Below are 24,906 nucleotides of genomic sequence, written 5' to 3'. Positions count from 1 at the left end.
GCGAAGAATCTAAGGGAACTCTGGGACAATATCAAGCATGCTAACATTCGGATTATAGGTGTCCCAGAAGGAGAAGAGAGAGACAAAGGGGCAGAAAATTTACTTGAAGAAATAATGGAAATATTTCCTCACCTGAGGAAGGAAACAGACATCCAAGTTCAGGAAGCACAGAGAGCTCCAAACAAGATAAGTGCAAAGAGGCCCACACCAAGATATATTATAATTAATATGTCCAAAATTAAGGATAAAGAGGGAATCACAAGAGCAGAAAGAGAAAGGCCACAAGTGACATATAAAGGGAAGCCCATCACGCCATCAGTGGTCTTCTCAGCCGAGACCCTACAGGTGCAAAGAGAATGGCATGACATATTTAAAGTACTAAAAGGGAAAAACCTACAGGCAAGAATACTCTATCCATCAAGGCTGTCATTCAGATTGGAAGGAGAGATAAAGAGCTTCCCAGACAAGCAAAAATTAAAGGAGTTTATCACCAAGAAACCAGTTCTACAAGAAATGCTGAAGGGACTTATTTAAGTGGGAAAGGAATGACCACAAATAGAGATTAAAAAAAATTGTTATCAAAAAAACAAAACAACAACGACAAAAAAACAGGCAATAAAATCATTTGTAGAGGTAAGATATAGTAAAGCTAGCAGATTAACTACCTGTGAAGATGATATGAAGGTTAAAAGACAAAAGTACTAAAGTCACCTATTTCAATGATCAGAGGATAATGGATGGACATACACTAAACAAGAGACTATATAGGATTTTAAAAATATCAAATGTGGGAGGAGGGGAGTGAAAAAGTAGAGCTTTTAGAAAGAGGTCAAGCTAAAGAGTCTATCAACTCGATATAGACTGTTATATACACAGAATATTAGATAGGATCCTCATGGTAATCACAAGTCATAAACATATAACAAGCAAGCAAAAAACTAAGACAAAAGAAATCAAATATATTACTAAAGATAGCCATCAAACCACAAGGGAAGAGAGCAAGAGAAAAAGACAGGAACAGAGAAGAACTACTAAAACACCCAGAAAAAAAAGTAGCAAGGTGGCAATAAATACATATTTATCAATAGCTACTTTAAACATCAATGGACTAAGTGCTCCAATCAAATGCCAAAGGGTGGCCAATTGGATAAAAAAAACCAGACCCATGTATATGCTGCATACAAGAGACACACTTTAGACCTAAAGACACTCACAAACTGAAAGTGAAAGGATGGAAAAAGATATTCCATGCAAATGGCAAAGAAAAGAAAGTGGGGGTAGCAATATTTATATCAGACAAAATAGACTTTAAAACAAAAACTGTAACAAGACACAAGACGAGCACTACATAATGATAAAGGGAACAATCCAACAAGAAAATATAACACTTGTAAATATCTAGGCACCCAACATAGGAGCACCTAAATATATAAAGCAATTATTAACAGACATAAGAGGAGAAATAGACAGTAACACAATAATAGTAGGGGACTTGAACACTCCACTTACACCAATGGATAGATCATCCAAACAGAAGATCAATAAAGAAACACTGGCCTTAAAGGACACATTAGACCAGATGGACTTAGTAGATATATACAGAACATTCTATCCCAAAACCACAGAATACACATTCTTTTCAAATGCCCCTGGAACATTCTCCAGGATTGAGCACATATTAGGACACAAAACAAGTCTCAATAAATTTAAGAACATCAAAATTATACCATGCATCTTTTCTGACCGCAAAGGTATGAAAATACAAATCAACTACAGGAAGAAATCCAGAAAAGGCACAAAAATGTGGAGATTAAACAAAATGCTACTGAACAATGGTTGGGTCAATGAAGAAATCAAAAAATTCCTGGAGACAAATGAAAATGAGAATACGATATGCCAAAACCTGTGGGATGCAGCAAAATCAGCTCTAAGAGGGAAGTTTATATCAATTCAGGCTTACCTCAGCAAAGAAGAAAAATCCCAAATAGACAAGCTAAAAGCAAATCTAAAGGTGCTGGAAAAAGTAGAACAACAAAGCCCAAAATCAGCAGAAGGAAGGAAATAATAAAAATCAGAGCAGAAATAAATGAAATAGAGACTAAAATAACAATAGAAAAAATTAATGAAACCAAGAGCTGGTTCTTTGAAAAGATAAACAAAATTGAGAAACCCTTAGCTGGACTCACCAAGAAAAAAAGAGAGAAGGCTCAAATAAATAAAATCAGAAATGAAAGAGGAGAGATTACAATGGACACCTCAGAAATACAAAAGATAAGAGAATACTATGAAAAGCTATACTCCAACAAATTGGATAATCTAGAAGAAATGGATAAATTCTTAGAAACATACAACCTTCCAAAACTGGACGAAGAAGAAGTAGAAAATTTGAATAGACCTATCACCCGTAAGGAGATCAAAACAGCAATCAAAAACCTCCCAAAAAATAAAAGTCCAGGACCAGATGACTTCCCTGGTGAATTCTACCAAACATTCAAAGAGGACTTAATCCATATCCTTTTTGATGCAGGGTCGGTCAGCGGAGGAGTCAAAAGAAAGATTTCTTGGACTCTCAAGGTCTGGCAGTGGTGCTCTTTTATTTAGAGAATAGTACAGAATAGCATGGGGACGGGACCCATGGGCAGTAAAGAGCTGCTGCATGGGGACAGGACCCATGGGCAGTCAGAGCTCCTGCTGCTGCCCTGAGTGGAGGGTTAGGGCTGCATTTATAAGGCATGGGTACGTGACTTATTTTTACTGGAAAAAGAGAAGATGATGTAAAAAGTCATTAAATGATTTCACTGCAGATGGGGTCTGGTTATTGTGCGGTCATATAACTTTAGATACGAATCTGGTCATATAGATCGGCATGTAGATGAGGATGCCCTGGGCTTCTCTCCCTGGGTCAGCCCTAATTCATACCATAAAAAGCCAGCAGGTCATATAGTTCGGCATGTAGGCCAGGTCACCTTGGGCTTCTCTACCTGGGGCAGCCTTAATCCACATCACTTTTTCAAACTCTTCCAAAAAATTGAAGAGGAGGGGAGGCTTCCTAACTCATTCTACGAAGCCAATGTTATCCTGATACCAAAACCAGACAAGGACAACACAAAAAAAGAAAATTACAGGCCAATATCACTGATGAACATCGATGCAAAAATCCTCAACAAAATACTAGCAAATCGAATACAACAATACATTGAAAAGATCCTACGCCATGATCACCTGGGATTTATACCAGGGATGCAGGGATGGTTCAACATCCACAAATCAATCAACGTGATACACCACATTAACAAAATGGAGAATAAAAATCACATGATCTTCTCAATAGATGCAGCGAAAGCATTTGACAAGATACAGCACCCATTTATGATAAAAAATGAATAAAATGGGTATAGAAGGAAAGTACCTCAACATAATTAACGCCATATATGACAAACTCACTGCCAACATCATTCTCAATGGAGAAAACCTGAAAGCTATCCCTCCAAGAACAAGGACCAGACAAGGGTTCCCACTTTCACCACTCTTATTTATCATAGTATTGGAAGTCCTAGCCAGAGCAATCAGGCAAGAAAAAGAAATAAAAGGGATCCAAATTGGAAACAAAGAGGTCAAACTGCCACTATTTGCAGATGACATGACTTTACATATTGAAAACCCTGAAGAATCCACCAAAAAACTTTTAGAAAGAATAAATGAATATGGCAAAGTTGCAGGATACAAAATCAACATACATAAATCTGTTACGTTTCTATACACTAACAACAGAGTAGTAGAAAGAGAAACTAAGAATGCAATCCTTTTTACCATTGCAACAAAAGGAATAAAATACCTAGGAATAAACTTAACTAAAGAGGTGAAAGATCTGTACACCAAAAGCTATAAAACGTTGTTGAAAGAAATTAAAGAAGACACAAAGAAATGGAAAGATATTCTGTGCTCTTGGATTGGAAGAATTAACATAGTTAGAATGTCCATACTTCCTAAAGCAATCTGTAGATTCAATGCAATCCCCATCAAAGTTCCAACAACATTTTTTACAGAAATAGAACAAAGAATCTTAAAATTTATATGGAACAATAAAAACCTCTGAATAGCCAAAGGAATCCTGAGGAAAAAGAACAAAGCTGGAGGTATCACACTCCCTGATTTCAAAACATACTACAAACCTATAGTAACCGAAACAGCATGATACTGGCACAAAAACAGACACACAGATCAATGCAACAGACTTGAGAGCCCAGAAATAAACCCACACATCTACGGACAGCTAATTTTCGGCAAGGGAGCCAACAGTGTACAATGTAGAAAGGAGAGTCTTTTCAATAAATGGTGTTGGGAAAACTGGACAGCCACATGCAAAAGGATGAAAATAGACCATTATCTTACATCATGCACAAAAATCAACTCAACATGGATTAAAGTTTGAATGTAAGACCTGAAACTTCTGGAAGAAAACATGGGCAGTATGCTCTTTGACATCAGTCTTAGCAGCATTTTTTCAAATACTATGTCTGACCAGGCAACGGAAACAATATTAAAAATAAACAAATGGGACTATGTCAAACTAAAAAGCTTTGGCACATCAAAGGAAACTATCAACAAAACGAAATGACAACCTAACAACTGGGAGAAGATATTTGCAAACCATATATCAGCTGAGGGGTTAATATCCAAAATATAGAAAGAACTCATACGTTTCAACAACAAAAACCCAGCAACCCAGTCAAAAAATTGGCAAAAGATCTGAACAGAGATTTCTCCAAAGAAGAGATACAGATGGCCAACTGGCACATGAAACCATGTTCAACATCACTAACTATCAGGGAAATTCAAATCCAAACTACAGTGAGATATTACCTCACTCCCATCAGAAAGGCTCTCATTAACAAGACAGGAAACAAGTGTTGGAGAGGACATGGAGAGAAGGGAACCCTCGTACACTGCTGGTGGGAGCGCAAACTGGTGTAGCCACTATGGAAAACAGTATGGGGTTTCCTCAGAAAATTAAGAATAGAACTACCATATGATCCAGCTATTCCACTGCTGGATATTTATCCAAAGAAGTTGAAAACATAAATGCATAAAAATACATGCACCCCTATTTTCATCTCACTATTATTCACAATAGCCAAGACTTGCAAGCAACCTAGGTGCCCATTAAGGGATGAATGGATAAAGAAGATGTGGTATGTATACACAATGGAATACTACCCAGCCATAAGAAATGGAATACTACCCGGCCATTTGTGACAACATGGATCATAAGTAGAAGATAAAAACAATGACGAACAAACAAACAGCAACAGAGATTGGATTGGTGGTTACCAGAGGGGAAATGGAGAGGGAGGAGAGCAAATGGCATGATTAGGCACGTGTGCAGTGATGGATTGTAGTTAGTCTTTGGGTGGTGAACATGATGCAATCTACACAGAATTCTAGATAAATTACCATGTATATCTGAAAAAAAAAAAAAAAACAAAGCCAAAAACAAAAGAAAAGATTTGAATAGACACTTCACCAAAGAAGATACGTCAGTGACAAATAGGCATGTGAAAAGATGCCGAACATTGTTAGTTGTTATGGAAATGCAAATTAGAACCACAATGAGATGCCACTACCCCACTTACTGGAATGACTAAAATTCAAAAGACCGACTATAGCAAGTATTGACAAGGATGGAGCGACTGGAACAGTCATACACTGCTGTTGGGAATTTAAACCAGTACGATGACCACTTTGTAAACTACTTAGACTGTTTCTTTAAAAGTTTAACATACATCTACCATGTGAGCCAGTCATCCCACCCCTAAGTATTTACTCGAGTAACGAAAGCATATGGCCATTCAAAGACTTGTAACAAATGTTCATAGTAACTTTATTTGTAATAGCCCCAAACCGGAAACAAACTAAATGTCCTTCAACAGGTGAACAAATAAACAAGTTGTGACACATCAATACAAGGGATTACTACTCAGCAATAAAAATGAATTATTAAGACATGTACAGCATGGATGAGTCTCAAAATAATTATGCTGAGTGAAGGAAGCCAGACCGACAAGAATACATGCTACATGTTTCCATTTATACAAAATTCTATAAAATGCAAGCTAATCTACAGTGACAGAAAGCAGATGAATAGTTTTCTGGGAATTTGGGGTGTTGGGAGGGGTAGGAAGAGAGGATTACAAAAGGGAATGAGGAACCTTTGGGGGGGTGATAGATATGTTGACCGTTTTAAATGTGGTGAAGGTTTTGCAGATGTGTGCATATGTCAAAACTTGAATGAAATTGCACACCAATATGTGCAGTTAATAGTATGTCAATTATATCTCGATGAAACTATTTTTAAAAAACAGTTGGTTTTTAAAAAATATGCATATTTAAAAAATAGGATTCAACAGGCTGGGCTACTTGGAACACAAACTTACGAATTTGTATCCACCTTCACTCTCTCTTACCTTTCCCACCTCAGGTTAACGTCCATGAATCCACTGCCAAGCTTCACAGATGGATGCTCCCAACCCAGCAGTTCTGCCTCTGGGGGAGGTCCTTCCAAATTTAAGAAATTTTCCTCAGTCCCCAAGAATCTAGAATTATTATAGAAGTTTCTGGGAGTAGAAGACCAGAAAAAGAATTAATTACCACTCAGATTGGATGCAAGCATAATCTGCAGAGTCTTTTATTTTGTAATGACGGAATCAGAAATCCAAGTGAAAAGTGGTTTAAAGGTTGCGTGTAAAAAGACCAGAGACGCGTGAATTGGATGACGCCTTTTATGAACACAATCTTAAAATATGACTCACACTTCCTCTTAGTAATGTCCTCTCATTTGATCTATTTTAATATTCCCAATTTATTTTAAAGCTGACATCATATCTACTCCACTCTGAGTATTACAATGGCTTTTGGCCAAAAGCAATACAATCCCCATGTGATTGGAATATCAGAAAAACCTTCTAATAAGGAAAATAATCAAATAGCAGACTTGTCAGATGCTCAGTAACAGTGGACTCAATGACAGAGTTCTTTCCTATCCTGAGTTTTTAGTTTTATATTTTTTTAAATTTTTTTTTAAGGAAGATCAGCCCTGAGCTAACACCCACTGCCAATCTTTCTCTTTTTGCTGCGGAAGACTGGCCCTGAGCTAACATCTGTGCCCATCTTCCCCTACTTTATATGTGGGACGCCTACCACAGCATGGCTTGCCAAGCGGTGCGATGTCCGCACCCAGGGTCCAAACTGGTGAACCCGGGCTGCCGAAGCAGAACATACGCACTTAACCGCTGCGCCACCGGGCCGGCCCCCTGTCCTGAGTTTTTAAAATTCTGTGACATCTTGCGTGACACAGGTTCTTAACCTGGAGTCTGATCATTCTGTGAAAATGCAGGCAAAATTATGTGCTCCTTTCCTTTGTAAGAGCTGTCCAGGTCATAACTTCTCTTCCAATTCTAAGTCATTCACGGACTTTGCTTTCACATGCTATAGGAAAATGAGGAGGGAGGAATGGAGAGAGAGAGAGATGGAGACAGAGATAAAGAGGAAGCCAGAGACAGCGAGATATGAGCTTCTAATGTGAAGACAAACCATGGCACTGGACTTGAAATTAGCAGCCCTGGCTCTAGTTCTGACACTGCCATGTATTGTGTGTATGACATCTGTCCTGTTTCCTTCCCCTTTGGGGCCTGTTTCACTGTCACTTCAATGAAGAGGTTGAATTAGATGGATGCTTAGGGCCCTTCCAATTCCAACTTCCTAGGGTTCTATGCACTGAGGCAACTCTTGACTTCACTTGATTTTACCTCCATTTCTTCAGGTCTGGCAATTCTCTCTTTTCAGCCCAAGCTCTGCATCAGAGTAATGTTATATTGACTTCTAGCTTCATCGGTGCCACTGCCCAGCATGGCAAAGACAAGGTTTTAACAATGACGAGGGCCACTGCCTTTCCTTCTGAGTCTGCAGGTTCTGAGGCCTCTTGTCTCTTTCACATTCTCTGACAGAGGCTGAAACTTGGATCCCATGATGGCATGCTGCACAGCCATATCCTAACTCCCTATGCTTGATCAATTCACCATTTATCAAGACGTGGTCACTTGTCCTGAAATGTCAGGGCACTAAGAATGCCCTTAGAAATCACCTTGTCCATCGTCCTCTCCACCACCACACCATTGTTTTCCAGATACATGTGAGGATCAGAAGGGGGAAAGGACTTGCACAAAGTCGCTCATGGAGGCTGCAGATCAGGATTAGAACCTAGGGACTCTGATTTCATGTTCAATGCTATTTCCACAGCACCTCTTTGTTAACCATATTGCCAGGAATAAAGCCTTATTTTTCTGGCTATACATTATTCTTTCATTTAAAAAAAAGCAACACACATTTACAATGTGCCAAACACTGTGCTCGGGACTGGGAAAAATGCTGACAGGAAGAAGCCATCTCTGCCCTGAGATTCACCTAGGCTGTTAACTAAGTGTTCCTTCTTATAGTACTAGCTTGGGCTTAATGCAGCAGAGCAGGTTACTATCATCCCCTCCTCCAGGCACCCACCCACCTGCACTTACGTAGCCAAGGTCCAAAATGCTTGGAAACAGAGGTAACATACAGCATTAAACACCATTTTATTGACTCACTTCGATGCACAAGCATTCACTGAGCACCTGCTGATTCAGTCCTAACCTTATCCCTAAGAATCTATTGCATCCTAACAATGGAACTAATCATCAAAAGAGAAAGCTCAGGTTCCCACTGAGTGGTTCTGTGGATGTTCACTATGAAAGGTAATCCTCTGTAAACCATGAACGTGTCTCGCAATGGTCCTTTGCATATTGCATCTTATTTTCACAACTGTGTATTGGGGAGAGGATTCCAAGGAGAGAGTGACACACTAAGGAATGGGTACAAACAGGAAGGACCAAGTTTAGGAGATTAAGGAAATAGGAAGCACCTGGAAAAGTCCAGTTTTTGGTGTGCAGCCGGTCAAGGCCAGGTATAAACTAATAACAGAAGGGGCAAGCAAGTTTCTGAGAGCAAAGGGGTTTGCAAGGTCTGTAATAGAGATAACGGGGGAAAGAAGCAGTCAATTGTGATGAGCCTTGGTCAGCAGACAGTCTTATCTAGCAAGAGAGGAAAGGGAGGGAGGAGCAGGTAAGTCAGCAAGGGTTAGATAGACGAGTTAAATCTACGAATGTAACCTGCACACATTCAAATACTCCCCCTGGCAAAGGGTGTGAAGTAGGGGAGGGGAGTTGGTGCTGCTGTCAGTGAATTTATGGCCAAGGGTGAGTGTGAGGTGGAGACACGAGCCAGACTTCATCATCCAGTTACTTCATTTAGTCTCATGCCTGAGAATCCATATCTTGTGAGAACTCTATCAGAGTGTGATTCCAGTTGTTAATGGTGAGCATTTAAAGAAAACTATTGAGGGGAAATTCATGTATTCTGAAGATAACCACTCTAAAGTGTATAATTCAGTGGCATTTTGTACATTCACAATGCTGTGAAATCATCCCCTCTGTCTAGTTCCAAAACATTTTCATCACTCCCAAAGGTGATCTCACAGCCGTTAAGCAGTGACCCCCTTCTCCCAGTCCTTAGCAGCCACTAATCTACTTTCTGTCTCTATGGAATTGCCTATTCTGGATATTTCACATCAGTGGACACATACAATACGCAGCCTTTTGTGTCTACCTTCTTTTGCTTATCATCATGTTTTATAGGTCCATCCACATTGGTGCATGTATCAGTACTCAATCCTTTTTTTGGCTGACAATATTCCACTGTCTGGATATACTAAATTTTGTGTATTCATTCATCCATTGTTGAATGTTTAGGTTGTTTCTACCTGTTGTGAATAGTGCTGCCAAGAAGATTCAGTTATAATTATTTGATTGAATACCTGTTTTTAGTTCTTTTGAGTATGTAACTAGCAGTGTAATTACTGAGTCATATGGAATCTAGATGTTTAACTTTTAGTGAAACTTTTTTTCCACGGTGGCTGTACTTATGTACATTCCCACCAGCAATGTCTGAGACTTTCAGTATCTCCGTATCCCTGGCAATACACGTTCTAAGCTGTCTTTTTTATTATAGCCAATCGATAGTGTGTGAAGTGGTATCTCATTGTGCTTTTGATTGCATTTCCCCAGTGACTAATGATGTTGAGCATCTTTTCATGTGTTTATGTCTGAGGGACAGTCACTGTAAATATCATTTATTCCTGTGGATGAGCCATACTTTCTTATTTCTTTGCATGCCTCCTATTTCTTTTTTAATGAAAACTGGACATTTCGAATATAATAATGTAGTAACTCGGGAAATTAGATGTTTCTCCTTCTTAGGATTTCTCATTGTTGCTTGCTGTATGTTGTAGTGCTTGCTTGTTTCACGACCTTTCGAAACTAATTTTTTAAAGACTTTGTCATGTGTAGTCTCTAAAGTCTCTGTTACTTTAGCTTGTGGTCAGCTAGCGATTTAGCCAAAATTACCTTAAATTCCTGGAGTCCATAAAAAATAATCAGAAAAAAATACCCTTCTGGTCTTTGCAGATTGGTTCTGTGTTGGAGCACTTTCTCAGTGCTTAGCCAATGCATTTATAACTGTACCTTGGCCTTCACTTTCTGCTTGCACTGAGCCTAAAATCAGCCAGAAGTGAAAGCTGAGGGCCTTCTCAAGACTTGTCTGAACACCCCTCGTGCCCTGGGCATGCATGTGGCTGTTTAGATTCCCCATTACATGTGAGAGCTTTTCAAAGCCCTTGTTCCCCCAAGTAACTCTCCCCAGCTTTTCTTCCCAGGCTTCTGATGTGTTTATTATTTACTCAAGCTGTAATCCTTTGCTCCAGCTACCCATAACTTGTTCATTTGCCCTTTTTCCAGGAGCACCCCCTACTGAGCCATTTTTCTGCTCTGAGAGAATTTTGAGTTATGCAAAACAAAGGCTAGTACCTTGCATCTGTCCTTCAGGGAACCCCCAGACAGATCAAAACACAATTCCTGGGAAACAAGTTCGAGTCTACTCCTTGTAGAACCAGGTACCCATGTGGCGAATACAGGCTGCTGCCTTTACCACTGCCATCACACCAGGGAGGGGAGTGGGGCAAGGCTAAATTAAGATGCCACAAAGCTCTCCAACTGTATTTTTCCCCATTTTCTGCATTCAGCATTCACTCGGTTACTGTAATCCTTTGAATGTATTCCAGAGTTCTGACATAGTTGATTCTGACAGTTTTTGCTCATTTCCTTGGTGTTTCTGTGGAAGACAGGCCCTTGGAGCTCCCTAGTCTCCAGTTGTTGCTGAGCAAACATTATGACTATGGCCCCTGAACACAAGCCACAGACTTCATCTGGTGCTTGACCTGACACAGTGATCTGTTGAAGCACTGGGGGGGAAGGTGATGGCAATGGACTTCAGTGATGCCTGAATACCCAACTCAATCACAGCAATCAAAGTGAGTCTTTTAAAATTGAAGTCCCATTAGGAGGAGCAGCTCTCTGTAGCACACAAGTGGATGGACTTTAGGGCCAGACATCCTGGCTTTGCAGTCTGGCTCTTACCTGCACTAGCTGAATAGCCTTGGACAACTTTCCTAACCTCACTTGCCTTGTAACCAGGTCCAAAACTGAGCCAAAAATAAAATGGGGTCTCAGCTAGATTTTTGACAGTGGTCCCCTGGAGACTGCTTTCATAACCTACTTCCCATATGATATTTACTACGGATCTAATCTTGGGCCATGAGTTGTTTTTAAGAAGATCTGTTCTTCATCCTTGAGCAAGTTCCAACGTGTTTGAGCCAGTGAGACCACAAGATGGCCACCAAGACTCAAATTGAGACTGCACAAGTGACAGGAGGATGACCTGGGGCACTGAGCATTCCCCCACATATCATCTCAAGGACACAATCTTTTGAACGTGGGATGTATGACAAAACGTGAAAATCTTCTGTGCTTGCACAAAATGCCTAGGACTGCCCCCAACCTTCCCTCTCCTGCTCCTTTGTTCTAGAAAACCCCTAACCAACAGCCAGTTAGGGAGACAGATTTGAGCTTGGACTCCTGTCTCCTTGCTGGTAAACCTCACAATAAAGCTTTTTCCCTTCTACAAAAACCGATGTCTCGTGTTTGGCTTACGGGGTTCATCAGGCAGCGAGCCCTTGCTTGTTTACAGCCAAGGATTGAGAGCAACCACCAGAAACTAGGAGAGAGGCCCTGGAATAGACTGGCCCGCAGGGTCTCCAGAAAGAATCACCCCTGCTGTCACCGTGATTTCAGACTTCTGGCCTCCAGAACTGTGAGAGAATAAATTTCTATTGTTTTAAGCCACCTGGTTTGTGGTAATTTGTTATGGCAGCCCCAGGAAACGAACACATCCCTCGAGGACGTCTTTGTGTGTCAGGCCCCCGAGAATTCTAGTCTCTTCCTCAGTCCACATCTTACCATCCTGTTTAGTTTACCTGCAACAGTATCAAGTCAGTGAATTAAGGCTGGTCCCACTGTAGTGAAGTTCAACGTTTTCCCCCATTGACCTAAACCAGTGGTGCTCAAACTTTAGCGTGTTTCAGAAGAACTGGAGTCCCTGCAAAACCCTGATGGCTAGCGGCCGACCTTCAGCATTTCCAATTCAGTAGGTCGGGAGTGGGGTCCGAGAACTTGCCTTGCTAACAAGTTCCCAGGTGTTAGTGATGCTGCTGGTCTACAGCAGCCCAACAGCACCATCTGGTCTCCTGGCAAGCTAGGTCATCCATCGTCTGCATTCAATAAAACGCACCAGAGGCCAGCCCACCATCTATATCATTACAGGAAGTGATTATAACTTTATATTTTCATTTATTGAGGCTGCAATAAAAGAATTAAAACAGGCTTACGCAATAACTTAAAGAGATTCCTTTCAATCACACTAAGGTGGGCCAAAACAAACAGAAAAGACACAAAGATAGATTTGACTCCGTGTTATTTATGTAAAAAAGAAACCCGCAGCTTATTCATTTCAAACAAACTTTTATTTTTAACGTGAACGAACGTTGCCATCCATCTATATCCATGAGATGTCAGTTAACATCATTGTTGGGTGATGAAGTATGAAACAAAACTCATGCTTTGGGCTGCTGCAAACTAGAATATCCATGAGGAACAAATTCATTTTTTTCTTTCACCATCCGTTTCTTTCTACGCCTTCGGACTGTAGGATGGAATAAGAGGCAATTAACAATTTGTACACCATTAACACGCAACAGTGACTTTTTAAATATGAGTCAACCCTATGTACATCTGTTGTCTCAACAAGCAGAAAACAAAATGTTTTCTTCTTGTAACCCAGACCCTTGGATATCATGGCCCACATGCCTCAATCATTTGACCACATCAACCTCGTCTCCCTCTTGCCCACCACTATAAATGTGTGATTTTTTTCTTGAGAGGCCACTCTGTGATTTAAATAAGTCTTTCCACTTCAAAAGTCTGGGCTTTTTACACAAATCATAAATCCCTTATACTCCCAGACCTTCCGTTTCCATATCTATAAAATGTGGCAAGGCTGTTATTAGATATCCACAGCTGTGAACATTCAGGAAGAGAGAGGGAGCAGAGGGAGAGGAGAGAGAGAAGGATGGACAGAGGAAATATAAGACTTAATTATCAATTCATTGATAAACAATAGTTTACTATGACTAATTTTCTTTTCTTGTGAATGTCACATGAAACACAAAAATCTAAATTGAACTACTATTTGTGAATTAATCATGAAATGCGGTCTTACTACTTGGAAAGGTGTCACCTTCTCAAAGGCATCGTTATTACAAGGGACTACATTTCTGTGGCCAGGGGATGAAGGCACAGCCAGTGCGTGGCCTGGCCACCTTAGCTGCTGCTTCTGGAGACCATCCTCTCAAAAAACACTGGTCTCTAAATGTCCCAGGTCTGATAAATTTACGGCTCTAGTAGTCTTATAGCTACAGGACAAAGGACTGGTGGCTAAGAATGAAGTACATTTCAGGACATACTGCCTCTAGATTTCCTAGTATACAAGGATATGATTAACATAAAACTGTTCCTTCAAAACTGAATTTCAAAACGTTTTTCCTATTTACTTTGCAGAAAAACTTCCAAACATAAAGTTGTCAGTAACAGGCATACGTCAGGAACGATTAGTTACTGTTCCAGGCTACACGTTAATACCTGGATTCTCCGGGGCTGCCCTCTGCGCAGTCCATGTCCATTTCGAGTCCTTCTTCTGGTTCTTCACGTTCATCCTCTTCCTCACCTCCCGCTTCCTGGGCCTCCTCCTCAGAGTTGCCATACTTATATTCAGCCACTTCTTTAGCGAAGAATGATACGGACTCTGGGATCACAAGCGGGTGGAAAAAATATTCCAATTTAAAATCAGTATGGACATCCAGAACTCCCGCCTCAGGAGAATCTGGAGAATAGAAATACGTTAAAAACAAGTCTAGCTTCCATCTGCCACCATACAAATGTCCCCCTCCACATCTTTGGCATGAAGTAGTCTATGCAGAAGTCGAAATAGCATGATGCACACACAACGGTATCAACCAGTTACCTCCACAAAATATAAATTTAAACAGTAAAATAAAATAACAAGAACAGCTGGGCATCTTCCTCCTGGTTGAAACAACACTTCCGTGGCCCTCCCATTTCTGCTGCTTGAGAGTTTTTACGGTGACGTTTTTCCCCTCTTCCAGTACATCTCACACCCCCTGCTGCTGATTCTGGCCCTTGGGAGAAGGAGGGAGCAGGCTCATCTGGTTCTGACAGCATCTGGTGTGTTTTTGTCAGAACTTCACTGGGAAAGATTTGTTTGATTTAAAGACAAATTCTGTGGTGAAGCTCATTAGCTCCTCAACCCCTGCAAAGGGCGCCAGGGCCATTTCATCCTTTTCTTGGATCATCTTACCAAGAATCTTCACCTTTTTAAAAGCCATCAAGCAAAAGCGAGGTATACCATTTGTTTGCCCTTTTCCTTCAGGCTCACTGTCCACTTCCTCCCAGCTCCCTCCTGAGCACCTGCTTCCCAGTGACATTCACCTTCTGTGGGCTCATGAATTGCACTGATGATCTCAGATCTCTTATTGAACAGGGCTTCGTAAAAATCGTACTTTTTCTCAAGACTGTACAGGTCTCTACAGAATTGGGAATGCTTCAGCCAGAAGCGTTTCGAAAAAAATGGACCTGTAGCTTAATCACCTGAGGCAAGCGCTAAGAGTGGCCTGCAAGTGAGCCAGCTGCGCCCACGGAGGCTCCGAGAGCCTGAAGATGTGGCCTCCATCCACCACCTCAGTTTCCTAGGGTGCACAGCCCCAGCCTCCCCCAGGACACGGCAGTGTCAGCCAGCACTTCACCCTCCCAGGCCTTGACCTCCACCGGTTCCTCTGCCTTCTGGGATGCAGCCCTGTCTGCGGGTTCCTCCAGCTCCCAGGCGGATGCACCCTCTGCCAGGTACTTGCCGTCCCAGACCTGGGCTCCCGGGATGTGCCACCCTCTCCCTGGTCCTCGGGCTCCTGAGATTGCGGCCTGACCACCACGGAGTCAGCGTGGGGCGGGACCAGGATGTGGTCCTTCTCATGGATGCGGTGTAGAAGGGAATGGACCAGAGCCCAGAACAGGGACCACGAGCGCGCCATGGGGAGCTCACAGAAGCCCAAGACAACTTCTGCGGCCTCCTTACCATCCTCCTCTTCCTCTTTGTCCACATGATTCTCACGCTCTTGCTCGTCGCTTTCTTCCTGCTCCTCTTCTTCGTCCTCCTCACCCCCTTCCTCTGCCTCTCCCTCCTCCTGCTCGTCCTCCTCCTCCCCAACTGCCTCCTCCTCTCCTGGCACCCACTCCTCTTCTACCTGCTGTACATCCCAGTTCTCGATGATGACTTCGGGGATGTCCAGCCAAACCTCTTCTTCCACATGAGCTTGCAGTATTGCCTGGAAGTCCCCAGGGTATGCGGCCCTTGCGACTTCTGCCCCCAACTCCGCAGACTCGGTGGATCTGGGGTCCTGGCCCACCCCACCACGGGCTCTGTTCTGGCCACCAAGGTCTGGGCTTCCCTTCTCTATGTCAGACATGGTGGGAGAGACGCAGCACTCTGCCTCAACTTGGGAAAACTGATCTGGCGGTTTCGTAACGGTAACAAAGATGGCGGCCACCAGGCTAACTATGGCTGCGGAAACCTGTTGGCAGCAAGGCCTGCTGGGAAATGGTGGCGGCAGCAGAGAAGATGGCGGCGGGGGTGGGGAGTGGGAACAGTCTGCGTTGGTGTGTGACGGGAGGCGGGGCTTAGAAGGGTCAACAAAGGTCCTCTTCCCCATTGTGAGCTCTAAGCTCATTTGCTGAAAGGTGAGGATTGACACGCCTGGCGTCCAATGAATTTTCAAGACACTCAGCTTCCGGGATTTGAGTCCTTCCTCTCTTTCCCTTGAGGCGTGAGAGCCGTGGGTTAGTCCTGGAGCCCAAGCATGTCCTGTCTTTATAATTCTACCGTGGCCAGCAGAACTAAAGTATTCCGATATGGAGGCATCCCGCTGCACAGGGTGAATTGTTACCCTGATTTCCACCTGGAGATGGCTCATGCCAATAGGGACAGAGTCATAAAAAGACTACATAGTTCAGATTTCACCAATAGTAAAAACCTACCTTAGCAGAGAGAAAAGAAGAATTTGGACGTTTTCCCGTTATTAAACCTGCTTTGAGTAAAAGCATACAAAATTGTAATGGATGCAGTCACAACAGAGAGTTGCAGAGCGGGAAGGTGTTTAATAAACGCTGCTTAATTTACCTCAGGCCTCCAAAGAATGAAAAAATAAAGAGAGATACTTCTTTTAAAGCACCAAGCTAAGCATGATAGACATTAAAAAGCAGGCTTCCTAGAGTGATTCCTGAGTCAACAGTCAAAGACTTTTTGTTGTATTCAGCCCCACTCAGCCAAGATGACAAGTGTAAACAATTCTGAAAATTATAAAGAAAGCCACAGCTATTTTATACTGGTTCCATCTACCACTGTTACCGGGCAAGAAGCACCAAAAGAATTCCTGATGAATCCTCTGAGTTCAGACATACTTCTCCCTATCCCCATAATGTAGCAACAACTCACATCTCCGCATGGCATGAGGGTCAACTTGCCCCTCTACTATATACATTCCTGTCTTTGCCTGCTGATCCTCTGCCTCAAGGAGGCTGCAAAGACCAGGTGGTGGCTGTAGCTTCAAGTTCAGTAGAAGCCAACCTGTATCCCTTACCAGAAGCAGTCTCTCTTGAGACCCAGAACATAATATGGCTGACTCTAACGTTTCAGGGATGGGAAGCATGTATTCTGCAAGTGTGCTAAGGGGAATGATGGTGAGAGGAGCTGTTGTAGCCATTCCGCAAAGAAAGGATGGATCTTTCCCCTCAACTAAAATTTGCTTCGGATATCAAGACTGATGAAACTACACTGACTGATGCTAAGAAGGTATGATGAGGCTTATTACTTACATAGTGAGGCTTTCATAGAAGAGCAGGAAGCCTTCCCAAACTGGTCTGAAAATGGTTTGAGAGAGTGGGGAAAGGAGACTAGCTTCAGGTTTTTGTTTTGTTTAGATGGTGGGGCCAGGATGAAGGTTCTGATGCAGAGGTAGTGGTTTGCATGGTTTGAACCTCCTATTTGTTTCCAAGAAGAGATTACCTAGGATTTCTTGTCAGCTTGCCCATATATGGGGTGGAAGGGAAGAGGAAGGGCTGAGGCCTAAAAGTTCTCAGCACTCAAACATCATAAAGTGGAATCAGACTCATTTTTACGGGAGCTCATTTGATTTTCACCCCTTGGTTCCCAGATTCATGTACACTAGATTCGGGGACACAGCATCAAACATCACTTTTTGATTCAGCGCATATACCAGATCCTGGAGGAAAGTGCCCCAACCACGCAGAGTATTGTACCTGAACTGACACTTCAGCTGAGCTGCTCCACCTGGTGGGCGAAATTTAGCCAAACACAAAGGAGATGTTGTTGACCATACATACTCCTCCCTCTTGAGTCTGAGTGTACCTGACAGCCAGTCTATTATGCATTACAACCTTACAAGGAAGTTTAGATTGATTTCCTGATCTTCTAGAACTTGTGCTGTCTCATTGACTATGATAGCTAAAGTTAAAGATAGGTTCCTGATCATTGTCTCTAGGGCATGGACACTGATGTCAGGGGTTTGGAATCAGGAGTCAATGTATCCCCAGGTAGGACAGCACTCTTTACCTGGTGTCCCAACAAGTGGTCCAAGGTGTGGTGCCACTTCCAATAAATACAGGAGACATTACATGAATGAAAAAATCACTGCTGTCCCTGATGGAAAGATGTTCTGTGGCCCACTCTCCAACACATACAAGAATATAACCCAAAGAGGCTTCATACGCTTGATTTGGATCATCTTTATATTGGTTTGGTAAAGCCACATGGGCAGTGGCACCGAATAGATACAGCTTCTATATGCATACATTCCACTGGTGCCATGGGTGCATCAAGAGACCTGTATGGTTTTGTATCAGTCTTTCTGAAACAGGGTTGTACTGGTCAGAGTGTTTGTACCTATATGAGGGGGTTCAAGTTTGATGGCCATGGCAGTAGGAAGTTTTCTGTTCCTATAGTGTGTGGATAGAATGACAAAGCTCATAGGGATTCAGTCAGCCACGGCTGCCAGTTGACTCAAGTGGACCATGGAGATATTTGCCAAGCTGTGGTGCTGGATCCAGGGGACATAAAGCACTGAGTGTTCCCCCATCCCCAAACCTGCCAGGGTATAAGGAGCTCAAATCAAGATACGAAGATTGTTGCTTTCTCCAAGGTACTGAGGTTGTTGCTTTCCTTCTATGGCCACATAGTCTGTTTGTCCTAATCTAGTAGTTAGTACCTCTCCTATTGACCTAGCCATTCCCCACCTGCACTCAGACCTATCTAGATGTGCCAGGGGTTACGTGGGCTCTGGCACAATGGTAGAACTTGCATTGGTTTATGATATCCCCTATTGCTGTCTGAGTAGGCCACCACAAGCGTAATCTAGGTTTCATGAATTCCAACAACGGATCATTAGTCATGTGATCTGTGACCCACAAACCCAATGACTGAAGCCGGTTGACAGTAGAAGCAATAGGCTGGAGTCACTCTTCCTTTTTTGTCTAACTAACGTCAGTGAAGAAAAAGAAAAAGAAGAGGAATGGTTGGGGATTATCAGTGTAGGAACACTGATACAGAGAGCTAGCCTCTCTGTTCTCTGACCCTTTCTATCCTGCATTCTCCAAACAACCATCAGAAAGGGAATTTTCTTTTGCTGTAAACAGCTTCATATCATGACCATATAGTCTGTTTTGATGTCTAGTCTGGCAATGATTCTGGCAACATTGACTGTCCAGCAATCTTTTATAGTCGAGGCTTTGAAAATCCGCTCTACCTCTTGATGATGCCAGCAGCTTGAGTATAAAAAGGGGCATGGAATGCCTGTTGAATGTCATGCCCCTCAGCGCACTGTTGAGTCTCCTTCATCATGAATGGCCTCCACTGAAAGATTGTAAGTGACCAAAAAGGTGGCAGAATTTAGATTCAAGTGTTACCATGGTGTGGCCAGAATCTGCTACTCATATAGGAATGGCAACTTCATAGCCTGAATAATTTTCAATGGTTGTTAGACATCAAAAGTAGCCACCATATGGCAGCACAGGATGGAAATAGTTTCTTTGCCAGGAATGCACAGGGCTCAGAGTCATGTAACCTGTTGATAGGTAGCATAGATTGAGGTCTTTTGAGCCCATTGGATTCTGGTGGTAGGATCACTTTCCCAGTCTGATAATGAATTCAGGTAGCACTGCTAGCCTCCAGGGCTATGCAGACCCCATTGGTCACACTGTTTGATTTAGTCTCTTCTGAGTATGGATACTTTCCATACTGTAGCAATGGCATTTGAGAGCTCATGGCTCCACAGAGGCATGTCTTTTATATATCAGTCATCATCCCCCATGATCTCAAACAGACAGCTAGGCTATTGGCCATAGCCCAAGAGCCAGTGAAAATACAACACGCCTCCTCCTTAGAAGCATCGTCTAAAGGAAGGGTGGCAGCTTTCAATATGGCCCACGGTGCTGACTGGCCCTCACTGCATTTAGGGTTGTCATTGGAGTTGAATGACTGCTGACACCCAGGGACGCTATTAGCTTTGATTTTGGCCAAGACACCAATAAGCCAAGGCCAAGTATCCTTGGGGACTTCTTGGAAGTGTGGTTGCCAGTTAGCTAAAGGCTTCCTTTGTGATTGAGCAAGTGGAGGTGAAATGGCCCCTAAAGGGGTGGCTGCAACCTTTTCATATAAGGAGGAACCAGGTATAGGACCAGACTTGCTTCTCAAATATAACATTTCCATTTAAAAGAAAAGGTTGTTGTACCTTTCCAACTTGGTTGTTAATATCTGAGTGCCACAAACTCAAGATGGGGATGTCTGGATATGATGTTACCTGGCAGTCCTGACTAAAGCTCTCATTCTCCACAAATGTCCAGTAACAGGCGAGTAGCTGTTTCCCAGATAGTGTGCAGTGGATGGTCCTGTCAGGGAGGCAGTGAGTTCAGAACTCCAAGAGGCACTTCCAGGTGGAGGTGGTCTTCCTTGCTAGAAGCTCAAATCAGAATAGTTATCAGTAGCAGATATTTGTATGTCCAAAGGACCCTTGGAGTTTTACAGGCACCAAAGGGAGGGCTGCTGAGAAAACGTGTCGCACTCCCCCCAGCTGCCTGCTACTCCTGTACCCAGCTACATTTACCAGATTCTCTGTTCAACATATGCATAAGGTACAAGATGTATTGCCTTCAATACCCGAGCAGTCACATTAAGTGTTGCCTTCTTTTTCAGGTAGTAGTGAGCCATAGGGTGACTTTTCCTTTACTGTCTTGGAGATTGATCTTTGAGCCTCAGCCCACATGGGTCCCATGAATTTATATCTTATCAGGATTAATGAGCCATCTCTTGGCTTTCGTGCAAGTCGGCAAACAGCCATTGCCAACTGTTCTTTATTGCAGCCTACCAGCATGATATCATCAGTGGGATGGAACCGAGTCTTGCAAGAAGGGAGAGGGGCTTGTTCCATATATCAGCCTACCCATTGGTGGCAAATATCAGGAAAACCTGAGCGCCCCAGGTGCAGCACAGTAATTGTGCATTTAAGCACAAGGTCTGGAACAGCCAGAGCTACAGGGGCAACAGCTGAATTCAGTTGGCAATAATCCACCATGAGCCTCCAGATCCTATTAGCCTTTTTCACTGGAGCCTTGGTGCTGTAGTCTTGAGATATAGAAGCTCTCAATTCCCCTGCTGCCTTTAAGTCCTTCACCAAGGCTTTGATTATTTACTCTCCTCTCGGAATTCTATATTGTTTCTGTGATGTAATATGGGAAAAAACCAGAAGTCTATTGGTGGTTTGGGTGTAATCCCCCTGCTATTACCAATCTCCAAGGAGCTCTTCATCACTGGAAAAGTCTCCCCTGGGGCTTTATGAGCACTCAGAATGCAAGCATGTAAAACATCAATAGCAATTATACATGAAGCGGTAAGAGTAACAGTAGCGGTGCATACCAGGTGTCCGAAAGGCCCCACCCAGATGGTTACAGTCAAGTCTATTCCACATTTTACTCCATTTGTAAATCCAGCCCTTACCCATTAAGAGAACCGGTAAGATGGTTACTTGAACACTGGTTTCCAAATGAGCCGCAAAAGATTTTATCTCCTTTATTCTCTGATCCACTGTGCTTTTGCTGGGGCACCTGGCCTCTGGGCTCCAGTGGGGCCTTACTCCTTGTCCTCCTTCTTCAAATCAGGATACAGGGACATAGGGTCAGGCATTGGATGTCCTTACAAGTATTTTGTTCTGTGGTAGCCAACTAGCTTCTTACTTCTTCCTGTAGAGGGAGATTGACCTCTGTGGCTCTAGAGAGGCACTTTCAGTTTTAACTGGATAGACACCTGCTGGTTTGTACCCCTTCTTTCTCCCCGCATAGCTCCCATCTGGAACAAATTGCTTTGGTGCTCAACCCATTTAATCTCTTCTTTGAGAATTTCCTGTTTTAACAGCCAAATCCACATTGACTTATGGCTAGGTCTCTTTAGAGGGGATTTTTTTTTCTGTTCCCATCCTGGGTGTTATTTTGGATTGCAGAAACTTTGCTTGTTTGAGTCTGGGTCTCTCTATATTCTGGACATTTTTTGGCGTAAAATCACTGTAGCCACCTGCCCAGGGCCTTCAGGCACTACCAACAAAGTTAGCGGGCTTCTCCCGTTTGGAGAGGATAGCCTAAACTCTTACCAGTCACTCTCTGGGTAAAAGGCTTATTCTAAGAGTTGTCATTCTGTCCATGATAACGTCAGTCTGGAGCAGCTACCCCCACTGTGTTTTGAACAGCTTCCTCCTTGGTATTCTTCCCAGATTGGTCATAATGTAGTCATTTAAATAGAAATCCAAAGCAGCAAGCCGTGTTGGGGAACATGACTCTGTCTTGACTGAACAGTCTGCGTGAATTATGGTGTTGTGTATGACAGTGCCTACTTGCTACCGTTCACCCTCTAAAAGCATAAGAGTTCTCACTCTGTATCCGGATGCATCACTGAATCTCTAAGGCCTTCCCAGTGTTTTGACAGAATTGGTCTTAGATTTCCCTCCTTTGCCTCTTGGGTGCTTCTAACAGGTGTGCATCTTACTACTCCATATGGGGTCATATTGTAGTTCCAGGTGACTGTTGTAGTTGTGGTTTTCAAACAAATAAAGTTGTGTGTTTCCCCTTGACAGAAATCAGGGGTGCTCCCCTTGTCCCTATTCTGTAGGAGAGCAAGCACCCACCATGGCACCTTTTGGGTGGCTTCTTGCAATCAGATCTATCACCATTCAGTGTCGTCTATCAACTCATCCTGTGTCCAAGAAATAGACCATTTACCTTCCCGTTCTTCTAAAAGTTGGGTGAACACATTCCTGCTTAGCTCCCAGGGTGTTTCCTCATATGCCTGAACTTGGCCCATGGGTCCCCTGCCTTTTCTCCTCCAAAAACTCATAAACCCAACTTTATATGGGATGGCAAAGAGGAAATAGACTCCGAAGGAAATGACTAAGTTAGCAAGCATAGTGGCTTGCCACACTCCATGAGTGCCAAAAAGAGACAACGAGATTCAATAAATCAGAGCAAAACAGTTTATTGATCACAGCATCGCAATCAGCAGAAGTGTCAGCCGTTCCCCTGTCCCTAAGTTCCACTTCGTGACACTGTGGGAGCAGATAATGGCTACAAGCACTGGGTTGTACCACAGCTGAGCAGCCAGGGCCAAAGGTTTAGTGCCTTTCTATGGCAAGCAGTTACCTGGCCAATCACTCTCCTGCAGGGAGCGAGTAGTTGTACAGGAGTCATGTTACAGTGTCGTGTCAATAATGCTCTTTTATTCTTCCTAATTCCCATTCAGAGCCTTAAGATCCACCCCAACGTATGTTCCCAGGATTCATGACAGTACATTTGAGCCAAGTTTTCTACTTCCTTTGGTTATAAACTTTTTCCTCCAAGAACAGGGACTTCATTTCTCTACCCTGCCTGTCATGAGAACAAGTCTCACTAAAGGGCATGGAGGCAATGAGAGCGTGATGTTGAATGTGTCATTTGGTAAGTCGACTGCCTTGGTAATGCATCTGCAGGGTCTCCAGACATGAGCAGGTTGCTTTCTTCTAGCAAGTCAGAGGGGTAGGTGTGAGAGGACTGCTTCAAGAAAGTTAGAGGGAATGTGGCAGTTTAAGATTCTCAGGTTCTTCTGTGCAAATCTCCCCACCCAAGGTCTCACGGCCTTACTCTTTTTCATGAGGCCCCCGACTTTGACACAGGAGACCTATTCAAGTTATGCCTCCAGTGTCACTTTGCAGCTCTACCTTTCTTACAATTAGCTCCTGGCCCTGATTTTCAGCACAGCCTGCTCTGCTGCTGCAGAAGATGAGGATCTCTTTATAAGCATTGCCACAGAAGCCTTCTAGATTTTACAAAGGTCTAGGGCTGCGTGTCGGCTAATCTCAGTCTGTTATTTTCTTTCCATTTGTATTTTTAGTATTTTTTTTTACTAAAGTATGACCTACAGAAAAAAGTGAACAAACCATAAGCATATAGCTCAATGAATATTCACAATGTGAACACACCCTTGTAGCACCACTCAGAATGAGAAACAGAATGTTGCCACGTCCCAGAATCCCCTCCCATGCCTACCTCAAGTCAACTAAAGCTCCTGAGAGGGCACGCTGTGTGACATCTATCATCATAGATTAGTTTTGCCTGTTTTTGAGCTTTACATAGAAGGAGTCATAGGGTACACACTTTTTTGTGACTGACTTCTATCGCTTTTGTAAGATTCATCCATTTTGTGTGTGTGTGAGTACTTGTAGATTGTTCATTTTCATTGCTCTATGTTATTCTATCATGTGACTATACCACGATTTACGTAGCCATCCAGTTTTTCCTGTGTATTTGAGAAGTTTTAATTTTTTTGTCTACTGTGAATAGTGCTGCTGTGAACATTCTTATACATGTGTTCTGGTACACACGTGTATATAATTCTGTGGGGTAAATAGCTAGGAGTGAAACTGTTATATCAGAGCTTATGCATAAATTCACATATATTGGATGTTGCCAAATAAATTTCCAGAGTGGTTGTACCAGTTTGCACTTGCATCAGTTGCTCCATGTCCTCACAAAGACATGATATTTCCATTATTTTTCATTTTACTTATTCGGGTGTGGAAGTAAAAGCATCACGGTATGGCATTAATTTTCATTTCCCTGATCCTCATGAATAATGAAATTGAGAACCCTTTCTTTTTTTTTGTTAGTTATTTGTGTTAGTCACTTTTTCTGAAATGCCTGTTTGTCTTTTCTT

General features: G+C 42.7%; 1 protein-coding gene across 1 annotated transcript; it reads right to left on the bottom strand.

Annotated features, from left to right (window-relative positions):
* Positions 1-12,981: 12,981 nt before the first annotated feature.
* LOC138922005 (cyclic nucleotide-gated channel beta-1-like) lies at positions 12,982-16,330 on the bottom strand. The gene is made up of 3 exons (XM_070258658.1): positions 15,682-16,330; positions 14,175-14,337; positions 12,982-13,179 (listed from the first exon to the last, which is right to left on the bottom strand). Exons 1-3 carry the CDS (start codon positions 16,313-16,315, stop codon positions 13,167-13,169), a joined length of 810 nt encoding a protein of 269 aa, XP_070114759.1. The 5' UTR covers positions 16,316-16,330; the 3' UTR covers positions 12,982-13,166.
* Between the last annotated feature and the right edge of the window lie 8,576 nt (positions 16,331-24,906).

This window comes from Equus caballus, chromosome X (assembly GCF_041296265.1).
Source record: "Equus caballus isolate H_3958 breed thoroughbred chromosome X, TB-T2T, whole genome shotgun sequence".
Classification (NCBI taxonomy): Eukaryota; Metazoa; Chordata; class Mammalia; order Perissodactyla; family Equidae; genus Equus; species Equus caballus.
This window is presented reverse-complemented; position numbering and strand designations above follow the sequence as displayed.

Coding starts and splice junctions, on each gene's coding strand:
- LOC138922005 (XM_070258658.1), bottom strand. CDS start 16,315: ATGGGGAAGAGGACCTTTGTTGACCCTTCTAAGCCCCGCCTCCCGTCA. Junction 14,338..15,681: donor CAAAGAGGAAGAGGAGGATG/GTAAGGAGGCCG, acceptor TTGTGATCCCAG/AGTCCGTATCATTCTTCGCT.